The sequence below is a fragment of the Sinocyclocheilus anshuiensis genome, unplaced genomic scaffold, assembly GCF_001515605.1.
Source record: "Sinocyclocheilus anshuiensis isolate Anshui unplaced genomic scaffold, SAMN03320099.WGS_v1.1 scaffold1966, whole genome shotgun sequence".
Lineage (NCBI taxonomy): Eukaryota > Metazoa > Chordata > Actinopteri > Cypriniformes > Cyprinidae > Sinocyclocheilus > Sinocyclocheilus anshuiensis.
The window spans coordinates 437988-452316 of record NW_015546147.1 but is presented as its reverse complement, the minus strand read 5'-3'; the positions used below and the strand labels follow the sequence as shown (position 1 = coordinate 452316).

The 14329-nt window shown below is 37.9% G+C and overlaps 1 protein-coding gene across 1 annotated transcript in view; it reads right to left on the bottom strand.

The window, feature by feature from the left end:
* Window positions 1-14329, bottom strand: part of LOC107701234 (T-cell immunomodulatory protein-like) — a 134528-nt gene that overhangs the window by 11765 nt on the left and 108434 nt on the right. The window contains exon 14 of the mRNA XM_016503194.1: window positions 13420-13584. Coding sequence (XP_016358680.1) covers window positions 13420-13584 — 165 coding nt within the window. The remainder of the gene's footprint in view (window positions 1-13419; window positions 13585-14329) is intronic.

The window sequence follows — 14329 nt, the reverse complement described above, 5'->3', positions numbered from 1 at the left end:
ATAGAGGGAGAGAGTGGGATTGAGGAAGGAGGAGTGAGAGGTGAAAGGGAACAGCCGAGTGTGAGGGGGAGGGAAGTGTAAGGTATGAAACAGGACATGAACAGGTAAGGGAGGGGGAGGAGAAGATGAAAGAGGAGAAAACAGAAGTAATAGCTGCCATTAGTGTCATCCATAAATAAGGCTTATTATAATAAGAGATCTCAGCATATGAAGGGCTCCGGCATAGATCCTCATGAACTTTAAATCAACCTCAACAAACTACTGCAGAATACTGCATAATATTTTACATGCTACAATTGCTTTAAAATGGTAGGTAACCAAAAAATGAAAATCTGTCATGACCCTCACGTCGATTCAAACCTGTGTGACTTTATTTCTTCTGTGGAACACAAAAGAAGATATTTTTGAAAAATGTTTTTTTTTTTTTGTCCATACAATAGAAGTCAATGGTCACCAAAACTCTTCAGAAACCTTCAGAATACCTTCTTTTATGTTCTACAGAAGAAAGAAAGACAGGTTTGAAACAAGGGTGAATAAATGATGGCATTTACAATTTTCTTTCTTTGGGTGTTTTTGGTTACTGATGCCAGTGTAACAAAACACTATTCATGGGAGTATCTGTCACTTATGAAAAAATTATTCTGCACCTGAAAGTGTCAGACATTAAAAAAATCTTACTGACTCCAAACTTCCAAACAGTAGTGTATTATTGTTTCAATATAAATTAATAAGTCATTATTTACCAATAAGTGAGCTGAACTGTTTAAGTCAGAGTTGAAGCAGAATTTGTGAATTGGGTAAGTTTGATTAACGAATCAGATCAATCAGCAGAATGGTTTGCTCAGGAATTCCTGATGTTTTCACTATAAACTGCTGTTGTACAGAAAAAAGGAGCTTAAGATTTCATCTTTTGTGGAAATAACAGCATAAAGGTTTAAAAAACATGATGGGAGCAAGTAAATAATGACAGAACTTTCTTTTATTAGTGTACTATCCCTTTAAGTAAAATGAAAGAATATTAACACTGGCTACAGTGACCCTGGGCTTTCTCTGAAGATTGACTTTTTACAAAACAAGGACTGTGAAAGCATTTGAGCACTGAGCAAATCTGACACACAATAATATGAGTGCAGACCTTAACACAGAACTAAACATAACACAAGGCTTCTTTTAAGCACAAATGCTTCTCCCTCACCATGCTGTCTAGATTTTTAATAGTCCAAACTGTGAAAAGCACACAAATACAGTATAATCAGCTAATTGGTTTCTGACACCTGAACTAAATTTGAACTAACTGATGGAGCACTTTATGTGTGTCCTTCTGAAGCAAGTACACACACAGTCCCCAACCAGGGAAAGGTCAGTCCATTGCTCATGTGTCATGTGTCTGACTTCATGATGCCATTAAAGAGAAGAACAATTAGATGTGTATAAGCTGATTTCCCATTATGCATCAGAGAGTAAAGAGAGAGAGACAGAGAACAAGGGTCTCCTAATAACTTCCCTTTGGCACATAATAGCAGTACTGGAATTCTGGATGCAGTCTGAGGATCAATTAGATGGACTGATGGAAAATGTAGAGCGAGTCTCTCTGACCAGGAACAGATCCTTAGCTAATATAAAATAAAACAAGCAAAGCCAAGAATGATATTTTATAGTCTTGCTCTAGTAGTGAAGTACACAATGTTGGTATTTCGATCTATATCTTCTATTATCATTTACAGAACAGAACATGTTTGTGTATTGCAATCAGTCAAACTTTCTAAGCCCATAATGAGATGAGTTTCACTGGTTTTCTTTAATGAAGGACATTTCTTAATAAATGATAAAACTATTTAGGCCTACACATTCCTTTAATAGATCATCATGTCGCATGCTCATCAAGGCTGCATTTATTTGACCAAAAATACAGTATGTACACACACACGCACGCACGCACGCACGCACGCACACGCACACGCACACACACACAATAAATAAATAAAATAAAGATAACGGTTTTCTATTTTAAGATATATTTATAATGTAATGCATTCCTGTGATGGCAGATCTGAATTTCCATATGTTATTTTAGTCTTCAGCATCACATGATCCTTCAGAAATCATTATCATTAATATGCTGATTCGGTGCTCAAGAAATGATTCTTATTATTGTGAATGTTGAAACAGTTGTGCTGTTTAATATTTTTGTGGAAACTGTAGAATGTTTTTCAGGATTCTCTGATGAATAGAACGTTCAAAAGAACAGCTTTTATTTGAAATAGAAATTATATAAATGATAAATGTCTTTACTGTCACTTTTGGCTAATACATCCTTGCTGAATAAAAGTATTAATTTCTTTCAAAAAAAAGGAAAAAAGATACCCCAAACTTTTGAACAGCAGTGTATAAATCTAAAGAGCAACATTTTAATTAATTCCATCGATTAGTTCAATTAATATTTGTACAGAACATTTCATAATCAATATCAATTATTGTGTTAAAGGGGTCATATGATGCTGCTAAAAAGAACATTATTTTGTTTATTTGGTGTAATGAAAAGTGTTATGCGGTTTAAGGTTCAAAAAACACATTATTTTCCACATACTGTACATTATTGTTTCTCCTCTATGCCCCGCCTTTCTGAAATGCATCGATTTTTACAAAGCTCATCGGTCTGAAAAGCGAGGTGTGCTCTGATTGGCCAGCTATCCAGTGCGTTGTGATTGGCCGAATCACACACCTCAAGCGTGTGACGGAAATGTTACGCCCCTTACCATACTGTGATGCCCTGTCCGGCCGGAGCGACGAGACATAAACATTAAAACCCATTATAAACGAGGCATTTGTTGCAGCCAGTGGGGACATAATTACGGAATCTAATGACTTATACTGTCTTTTTACGCATTGCGTTGCATCGTGCCGCGTAAACATAAAACCATGTCTGCATTTGTGATCGGAGAAATGACAAACAACAAGCCTAGTTGCATCGCGCCGCGTAAACATAAAACCATGTCTGCGTTTGTATTAGGAAAAATGACAAACAACAAGCCTACTCTACACTGCTCAAAACTCGTGTTTGAATCATCAGTGGCAAATATAAAATATAAAAAATGTACTTACAGTCTTTGAGTCAGAACAGCCGGCATTGTAGTCTACTCTACCAGGATCAGGAAACGGTCCTCCATAATATGCGCTGGACACATCGGAATATTTGGGTTAAACCGTTCTGGAACAGTGTTGTAAATACAACTTAATCACTGATTTCTAGTCGTGTCCTCTTTTGGAAGGCCAAACAAAGTAGTTTCGCTTTCACAACGAAACACACAGCGGGCTAGAGTTGGCAGACTTGTGGCAACCACATTTGACGACCCCGGGCTGGACTCCGCTTCGTCTAGTCTTTGCAACTTTACAGATCTTCTTTATGCACCAAGAGCTTGTAACACTCCAAAGAGAAAGGAAAATTTGAAATCGCATCATATGACCCCTTTAAACATATTTAATAAAAAAAGTTAACAAATACATTAAATACATCTGGAAAAGTCTTCTTCAGTTGTCTCAAATCTTCCACGGACCCCCTGGCACCTTTGTGGCCCACTGAGGGTCCCTGGACCCCAGTTTGAAAACCCCTTAATGTTGTTTAGCTGAGGGTTTGGTGTAGTAGGGAAACCACATGTACATGCACACACATACACATACACATACAGTTGATCTGTAACCCACATATGAGCGACAGCATCCACAAAAAGGATTGAAATTCAGCTAGCCGAGAACAAGCTGAGGTGCAAGACGAGCTAATAGAGCTGTAGCTCGCCTCCTACACACACACACCTACTCACACGCTCACTCAACCACAGTCCGCACAAGTGCAAGGGCACATATTCTCTCTAACTACAACTGTAGGACCATTTTGGTAGAGGATGTACTCTAATGCAAAGAGAGAGAGAGAAAATAGCTTCAATTTGACAAACAACAGGCAGGTGGAAAGCACTAGCGAGTGGGAAAAAGTAGAAATGGTTTACAAGTGTATCCGTCTCTAACTTTAAAAAATGTACCTGCTAGCCACAATACATACTTCATGGAAAGAAAACAACATATACTGCAAATAAAAATAAACAAAGACTGAAAGCAGATTCTAGTGTCTAGTGTCTAGTGTCCACACAAACACTCTCAGCCTAAACCCAACAGTCCAGATCATCTCCCCAAGGAAACCTGTTTGTTAAATGATCTTGGGTCTAGCGTCGCTATAGAAACCATTCTTTGCCCTGTCGATTGGGCGCTTGTGGAACGATAAAAGGAACAAATGGTGGTGATGCTGCCTGGGACTGAGGGATTAGAGAGGTTAGAGAGGAACAGCCGCTCGCCGAGCCACAGAGCCAAAATGGTGGCTTGATCCAGACACTGATTTGTGCGTAGCGACACGTGTCTGCTCTGAGGGAGATAAGTGGAGTCTCCAGAGGCCCCCAGCAGCATTTTCCATTTTATCATGCTACTGTCACAGAAAACAGAAGAGCGAAAATATGGCCACTCAAAGCCAGAATGACATCCAGTGCGGAGAGAGGGGAAAAGAAAGAACCTGGACCGACTAAATGACACAAAAAGGCAATGTTCGCAGTATTTTGTAACCAGAATTCATAGAGTCCAATGTCAAATTGTAGTCAATCTCACCACAAGTATGAATACATGAATGATTTTCTGAAAAGAAAGAACAGATTGATATTTTAGCACAATATTTTTGACTTGGCAGGCAGGAATTCAAAAAGATGTAAAAAAAAAATAAAAATAAAGTCGTCATGCAGATTTCATGAGGGGACTTGGTGTGAATAGGCCTTTCTACATTTGGAGGTCAAAAGTATTCTGTGTGCACATTATATGTAAATACTGTTCCCCAGCAACGACCCAATAGTAGCTAAAAACAAAATGTTTAAAAAGACCAATTCCACAAACCATAAAGAACAAAGTAACGACTCACTGATATTACAATAACAATAAATATACAGTATATAAAAGATATATATACAAATCAATATTATTGTGTCTAAATAAATTCAAACAAAACCAAAACTACAATTAATCAAATTAAATTGAATTTTAATTTAGGCATCACAACATTATGATGACTGTCATGCAAAAAGGGAAGGCAAAATAAGCTGGCTTTACCCTACACCTTTTTGGTTGATGATAAATTATGCATAATTATGAATTTTTCTATAAAAAACTAAATTATTATTATTATTATTATTAATTTATTTATTTTTCGTGATGATGTACAGTATGGAAATGGATATCTATTTTGAAACTCGCTAAAAATCACATTTAACACTGCTACTAAAATATCGGTGTTTTTAAATGAGCATTAGTTTTTTTTTAATAAATCTTAAGAGGCCATTGAATCCCAAACCCACCTAAACCAAAAGTGACAAACAGACCCTTCATTAATTAAGTCCAAACCTACCAAGAGACCTAGAGAGCAGCGCATACAATCCAAAATATTTTTTGCAGAGCCGAATGATAGTCCAAATATATGAACACACATTCTATGTAACCAGTATAAACAGAAAAGGTAGAAAATGAGAAACCAACACAAATAATTTGCAATCCAAGTGAATCATATTTGCAGTGTGAAGCCTCAGGAAGTTGGAAAATGTGCAACATCTTGCCATTAGAAAAATGGCAACCACTGAAACAAGACATCATGCATGTAAACTACTTTTCCTTGTGACTCTAAAATGTAATATTCAAAGTTACGTTGATATAAGTAAGTATTTGATACAAGTTATGTTGTCATTGACATCTATTGTGTGTGTATTTGTAATGATTACTAATGCTTGGCCAACATATAGTCCTGTTTATCACACCATAGAGCTGCTTTGAATCTTGTAAGAGCAAGACAGAAAGAGAGCTATCAAGAGTGGTAATTATAGAAGAAATAACTGCATTAGGTCAGATGCGTCTCTCTCTCTCTACATATGTGCACTGAACATAATGAAAGGACTTCAAGCTGTCCTAGCAGAAAAAGGCAGTGTTCAGATCAATTACCGAGAAAAAAAGGCTCCAACAAAGGTCATTATCACAGTCATTCTCTCTATCGCTCTTCATGGAGAGGAAGCAGACAATACAGTATATGTGATGAATGTGAATGTGCTCTTTTTGTGATTTTGATGGATTGGAGTGATAACCAGAGACAGAGACGTGCTAACACCAGCAGAGATCCCTTCTTTTGCTCCATCACCATGATGGTCCAGATCACGATCATAAAGATATATATACTTGTGGTCAGCATAAGCGAGTCTACTCATATTTTAAGGCTGTGTGATTTAAAAGCTGAGTGTTTTCTGATGACAGGAGATATTGGAAAAAGCCTAGGGCTGGACGATATGGCCAAAATTTATATCACGATATAGATTTTGAAACGTGCAGTGCTCATGTTTATTCAACGAAGTCAAACGCCACAAATAAATCAATGTATGGGAAACACTGGTAATGTATATCGAAATATCGGAAATGTGTTTAAAAATCATATCACCGTTATTGAAAAAAAGTATATCGCGATACATATTGATATTGAATTATTGTCCAGCCCTAAAAAAGCCAGCAGGAAAGGGGATAATTTTGTTGGCCTGTGAATGGGTGAGGTCTACATTTGCTCTGGGAGATTCAGAGAGGGCCAAAAGCTGTGATCAATACCAATCGTACCTCTCACTCCAGCTGCAGGCACGGCACGGCACATATATGAGAGTGTGAATGAGGAGGAAGAGAGAGAGAGGAAGATTAGACTTGTACAATAAGATTATTGTCATTTTGGATATAAGCAAGCCCACACAGAACTGTGTAATTCATTCACCAAGTTCAATCTTCTCTTTTTAAATTCAGTGGGGTCTAAAACTCTTAGACCAAAACTGTTTCTATTTAACTTTTTTCTTGTCTTTTCATTTTAAAATTGAAGATTTATTTTACATTACAAAGAGTATTAAGTGAACAATTTGAATAAAAAAAAGTTTAACAGAAAAATCAATCAGTCTTATATTTGACGTGTCCTTTAATGACAGCAGCACTTCTCAAATAAAAATATAGATACTAGTGATTTTATTATTTCTTCAGCATGAAAATGAATTAGTAAAACAAGACTAGAAGTAAAAAAATGAAAAATTCTACTTCTTCAAACTAAATAAAGGCACAGCTACATGTAACATTCATTATTAGAGGTTTGTGAGGAAACTTATTTCAATTTCAATTAATATTTTTTTGTTGATAAAAACATGTAATTACAGTTTTAATGGTAACACTTTAGAATATAGCTGCAAGCAGCGATACAAGGCCAAGCACCGAAGGTGCAGCAAGTGCAATGCGGACCCACAAGAGCAATTAATAGCAGAAATAGAAATAGGTTCACAAGTACAGGTGAGAATGAACTCAAAATTAACAGAAGTTCAGGTAAGAATGAACAAAAACACATTCCTAATAATAATTCAAGAGGAAGAACACACACCATCTGGAACTAGGGTTGTCAAAAGTTCAGACTTCAGTACCAGTCTGAAAAATGTGATGATACCAGCATTTCCCGCTAGCGTTTTGAGCACTGTTGAGAGGATTCCTAAACACCTCTGATTGGCCATTGTGTTCACGCGTTCAACAGACATGTCTGTGATTGGCTACAATGATCATCGCTTCACGCTCTTCACTGAGCGCTTACACAGATACACATGGGAGCATTTAAAAGGCGCGTCTATCAGTGCAGTGGATCCGTCTATGAGCAGATATATTAGGGATCCGCTGATAGACGCGGCATTCAAACGCTCCCGTATGTATCTGTGTAAGGTAGTTGCTGTAGTAGTCATGTTTAGGAATGGTGTAGGGTTAAGGGATCTAGAATATGGTCATGCAGAATAAGGCACTATTATGTGCTTTATAATACTAATAAACAACCAAAAAAGCTAGTAATATGCATGCTAATAAGCAACTAGTTAATATAGAATAGTGTTCCCTAATCTACAGTGTTACTGTTTTAATTGAGTCACAATGTGAATTAAACCTTTTGAATTTGGCTGATTTAAATGTCATTAAAATGACAGCTACCAAAAAGAGAGTAGAAATCTCAGCTCCGTTTAACATATTTGACCAAGTTTAAAATCAGTCTGCAGAACTCTGCAGACATTCCTTCTCAAATTCAATGGAAAGAATGCTGAAAAGTTAGCAGATTCCATCTGTGCCTGGATATGAGTGTGTAAGACATGTAACAGTGTGACTGTGTGTTCCTCACTGTGATGATTCAGAGGGGCTGTTCATTATACAGCACATTCATTTGGCTAATTAATGAGAACAGTCTCAAGCCCCATATTGATCTGCATCTTCTTCTCCTCGTTCTGTGTCAGCCTCCCCTCTCCCTCCTCTTGTGTCTGCCTCCATACTTCACCTTTTTCTGCTCACATTCTCTGTTTACTTACAGCTCTCATTCATTAGCTTAGTACTGAAAGGGTCAGTCCAATTATACAAGCATGACAACAGAACCTTCTGAGGTACCTTATGAAGCACCTCAGATACGATTGGAGAGGATGCCCCCCACTCGACTCCCTACAAATGCACATTTAACTACAGGCTATACAAATATTCAACATAAATTCCCACTCACACATAACAAAATAATTAAAAAGAAGAAAATAAATGCAGTCATTAATTAGAGTTGATGCTAAATTTAATACACATACAGTATATTTTGCGTGATATAGTTTTTGTATTAAAATATTTTAATTTGTGATGGTACACAACGCATTTTTAATTGATAGACTAATGAATTTGTCACAGGTTGAGGCACAGTCCTAATTAGTTTGTGATTGATCTAAAGAATTTTTTCTTGCTGGAAGAGATGTTAGTTTAGATACTGTAGGTTGCTCCTCATTTAAGCCAATTGAGAAAACAGTGTAATTTGTTTGGTTTAGTCAACTCTGTTCGGTTCAGATAATTTAATAGCAAGATAACTCAAGCTGATTTAAAAGTGAGATATTTTCAGTGTTCCAGTTAAACTAACTTTCAGAGAATGGTATTTTTCTACTTATTTTAAACTGTTATTAGGACAGTACATGAACAATGTTGCCTTCATGGGATCTGTGGTTACTTCAGTTACTTACTTTGTCTTCAGTTACTTTGTCCTCAAATAGAGAGAGGGAGAGCAAGTGCAGACAGCAGCAGAAATACCGCCGTCCCCATGTCCTGAGCTCGAGTCTAAATGTGCAATAAGTCTTGCTGTGCTGTGTTTCATTACTGGCCAATGAGAGCCTGAGGGAATAAGGGCCCTAATACAACATGACCTGTTCTCCACTCCGCGTACAACATACACCCCATTACTGTCCTTCTTCCAGTTAAACTAACTTTCAGAGAATGGTATTTTTCTACTTATTTTAAACTGTTATTAGGACAGTACATGAACAATGTTGCCTTCATGGGATCTGTGGTTACTTCAGTTACTTACTTTGTCTTCAGTTACTTTGTCCTCAAATAGAGAGAGGGAGAGCAAGTGCAGACAGCAGCAGAAATACCGCCGTCCCCATGTCCTGAGCTCGAGTCTAAATGTGCAATAAGTCTTGCTGTGCTGTGTTTCATTACTGGCCAATGAGAGCCTGAGGGAATAAGGGCCCTAATACAACCTGGCCTGTTCTCCACTCCGCGTACAACATCCACCCCATTACTGTCCTTCAGCTGACCCCAGAAACCCTGCCACAATCTCTCCAATTACAGCAGGACATTTATCACAGAACTGTAGTTAGAAGTTCAGCATCAGAGCACAGAGGGATGATGGGCCACAGTGTCACTAAGCTCTACTAACAGTTTCTGTGCTGAAATGGCGATTGCTTTTATTTATCTATTCCTCTGTGTTTTCTGTGAGAATACCATCAACTTCCTGTCACTCCTCAACTCTTCACATGGTAAACTGTGTGTGGAGGAAAGACAGATAGACCGACAGCTAGATAGAACCACACATACATAGAAATTAGGGCTGCACGATTAATCAAAATTAAATTGCAACTGCGATTAGGCAAAAGCTGTGATTGTCATGCGCATCTTGTCAGTGAACTACAGCTCTGTGTAGTAAATGCTGCTCCATCTGAAAGCACGTGATGGTAGGGCTGCACCGAAATGGAATCGAGATCGCGATTCGACAGAAGCTGCGATTGTCATGCGTATCTTTCAGTGAAGCACGGTTCTGTGACCAGTAGTAAATCTCCACTCGAAGGCCAGAGGGCGCTCTCACGCTGAAACTCCAAATACGCTTTGCAGAAGAAACCCAGGAAATGCCTATAACGGTTGCTGAATAAACAGAAGATTTAACTGCTTTCATTAATTCAACGTGACTAATAAACACACGACTACGACAATATATGGTTTATCAGAGTTCGTCTTATTATAATTTTTATTATAATAAAGTATATAATAATGCAGTGCTAATCGACATAGCCTTTATCACTGCTAAGAATATTATGAAATATGTTGTGTGCCTTATTCTGTGTAAGAAGCCACATCATCTCACAGAAGAATTTATTTCAAACACTCGACTGACGTTATGAAGTGAGTTTGGAGTAAAAACATGTTATTAAATGTGACATTTTCACGTGCTTTCAGATGGAGCAGCATTTACTACACAGAGCCGTAGTTCACTGACAAGCTACGCAAACAGCTTTCATAATTGCAGAACGATTTCTTCGATTTCATAATTGCGCGATTAAATCGTCTGCGATTATGAACGCGATATTGCGTAGTTTGTCAGTGAACTATGGCTCTGTGTAGTAAACGCTGCTCCACCTGAAAGCACGTGCTGGAGATTTACTACTAATCACAGAACCGGCTTTACTGACAAGATAAGCATGACAATGGCATTCGATTAATCGTGCAGCCCTACATAGAATGATACAAAGGCAAAGAAACCAGAATGTTAGAAAGAACAACAGATACATAGAATGACAGATAGAACAATAGAAAGAAAGACAGAACAATCGACAGAATGACAGACAAGGCAGGCAGAATGAAAAATGGACATATAAAGACATGGACATAAAATGATACATGGAAATAAAACAATAGATGGACATAAACCGATAAAGTAGCCTAGATAGAATGATAGAACGTAGATAGAATGACAGACAGAATGACAGAGAGCTAGAACATCAGATAGATAGAACGATAGATAGTAGGGGCGTTTTCTCCGAGGAGGCAAGGTAGGCAGTGTCTATATTGGATGAGAAAAAAATATGTAGCACAAAAATAAAACAACACCAATATTACAAAATGTAACAATAAAAAGTGTATAAATCACTCATTTTTCTAAAGAAAGTCTGCGACACCAGCAGGTAAGGTTACATCACTTCTCTCTCGCCTCCCCTGAGCCCACTGAGTTTTAACATAACCATTATAACAGAGCGTGCGGTGAGTTTGGTAGGGGGTAATTGAGAATGAATGGGGATAAGTCGAGTGAGAGGAGGCAATGCCTCCATCGCGATTTGATTGGATACGACTAGTTATTTTCGGCTGTGATTGGTTCATGCGATAAATCCCTCCTCTTTGAGGACTTTGCTGCCTTATTTCAGAACACCACCACACACCACTGATAGATAGATAGACAGACAGACAGACAGAATGACAACCGATAGACAGACATACATACATACATGATAAACGGCAGACAGACACAGATATAGAGCAAATTCCTAATAGACAGATAAACAGTTCTGTGAAACACATTAGCACCTGACCTGAACATCAAAACAAACCTGACACACACCAGGTGAAGCCAGAGATTCATACTGAATTTCATACTCAGCGACTATTATGAAGCAAACACAGCCAAACACTTCTGCTCATTTGTATTCTGCTTCAGCAGGTGTACAACAAGACAAATCAAGAACATTATTACAGTGACATTTCATTATAGACCACTATGTCAGCATATACCATTTAACTCTGAGACTGTTTTTTTTTCAGGACACAATGACAATAAACATTTATAAATGTTCTGTCTGCGTATAGAGGTGTCTTTTATCCCTAATGAATCTCTCTTCACATTAGAGAGGAAAGAACAAAGATAAAGAGGACAATGAGAGAAAGTGGAGATATTTCATATAACAGAAATCCTTGTGGCTTCCTGGCTAGTGGAAGAAGGGCTATAATTTGATTGGACAGAACTCAAAGACAAGTTCAGAAACTCTGGTCCAGCTTTTAAAAGCAGGACATAATTTTTTTTTAATTAATTAGTTTCTTCTACAAGCATGGAGCACACAAGTTCCCTAAAATCCATTATTTCCAGTAATCCGAGGATAATGTTTGTCCTTTTAGCCATTTAGTCATTTATCTTTTTTGATAGCTCTGTCACATCCCACTCTCTGTACTGCTGAGGATCTTTAGCACAGTCCACACACACACACACACACACACACGCGCGCAGACATGCATGTGGCCCAGTGGAGGCACACACACAGAACCACAACATAAGAGAAACATTCATTCTGTTTATGTAATGCTTCCACTGAGAACTCAAGGTCAGTGATGTATTTCAAAAGAGAGTTCAGGAAAACAGCCATTTACACCAAAGTGATGGAGTTCTGTCAATGCCGCGAGGAATTTAATCTTATCTGCTCTTAGAAAGGTGGAACGGATGATCTTGAACTTGGTCAATCAGATATCCTCAAGGGCCAAAAAAACATACGAGACACTCATATATAAAATACTAAGCAATCAAGAAACAAGGCAACTCAAGCGTCATACCGATGTGTGCTTAGTTACAGAATCTCTAGTTTGCTCTATATTGGAAAACAATATTATATATCATCCATTGTCTATGGAACATGGTGTGACAATGGACAGAAATTAATCAAAGACAATGTCTTTTCATAATGCTGTAAATGACCTGCTACATGACAGAAACTAATAGAATTGGATTCTAATATAACAATTTATTTAAATGTAAATATATTTAAATACATTTGACTTAAAACACCAATAATTAGATGTTAATGAATAATACATAACAAAATAAAAAATAATATATATATATGATATATAACTCCAACATTCTCTATAGTGGCTGCATTTACTGGCTTCACAGCAATCAAGTGTCATAATATTGTTTCCAGGCAAGAAACACATTTATATAACTCCTCATTTCCACATAAACCTAAAATTTTTTCTTAAAAATTAAGATTTCTCACTAACAAATGTCAATCTATTTTTTTTGAGTGAAAAAAGGGCAATTCTCCAGAGCATTTATGTGCATCCTTCACACAATTTACCATGCCAGAGCAGATTTTATAATTAACACCAGTATAAAGTGAGGCCAAGATAAAGTTTTTTATTAGTTTATTCAAACTCATTCTAGTCTAGTTTAGTCTGATCCATAAAAAGTAGTGAACTAGTCAGGACAGATAACTGTAGTGTGCTGAGGTTGACTTATCTTACCTTACTGAGGCAGGATATTCTGGGCAAAGAGATATGTGTGATGCCTTTCCCATCTAGTGTTAATCTTTTCTGAGCCGTGTACTCACCAGACGCGTTCTTCAGATAACCGTTCGAGTCCACCGATGTGTACATGACATACGGGCCAGGCTGGTTCACACCAAAGGGCTGTGGGATAGATAGAAGTGATTAACAACAAATACAATACACATACATAAAACTATTTGGCAAATGCCATTAAAATCATAAAACTACTCAAGAAGCAAAAAAAACAAAACAAAAACACTACCATCTCTAAAGGTGCAGTCAAATTAGAAAAATAATTTTGCAGGCCAAAAAAGGTCCATTGTCTATTAGCGATGTATGATGTGTAAGCGATGTATGAAGCGGAGCATGGCGTATTTGTGTGACCAACTTGAACCAGCTGCCAAATCTATGTGGGGAAATCGTTCGCCCTCACAAAAAAGTCCCGATCACGTAGATTCCTATTGAAATGACTGGATTTCACAGGTAAAAAAAAAAAAAAAATCACAGAGCAACGTTAATGTGACCGCACTTTAACCCTTTGACACGTATGATCACACCGGTGTGATCAGTCTTGGCTGGTCCCTGAAGCGTACGATAACACCGGTGTGATCAGTCTTGGCTGGTCCCTGAAGCGTACGATAACACCGGTGTGATCAGTCTTGGCTGGTCCCTGAAGCGTACGATAACACCGGTGTGATCAGTCTTGGCTGGTCCCTGAAGCGTACGATAACACCGGTGTGATCAGTCTTGGCTGGTCCCTGAAGCGTACGATCACACCGGTGTGATCAGTCTTGGCTGGTCCCTGAAGCGTACGATCACACCGGTGTGATCAGTCTTGGCTGGTCCCTGAAGCGTACGATCACACGGTGTGATCAGTCTTGGCTGG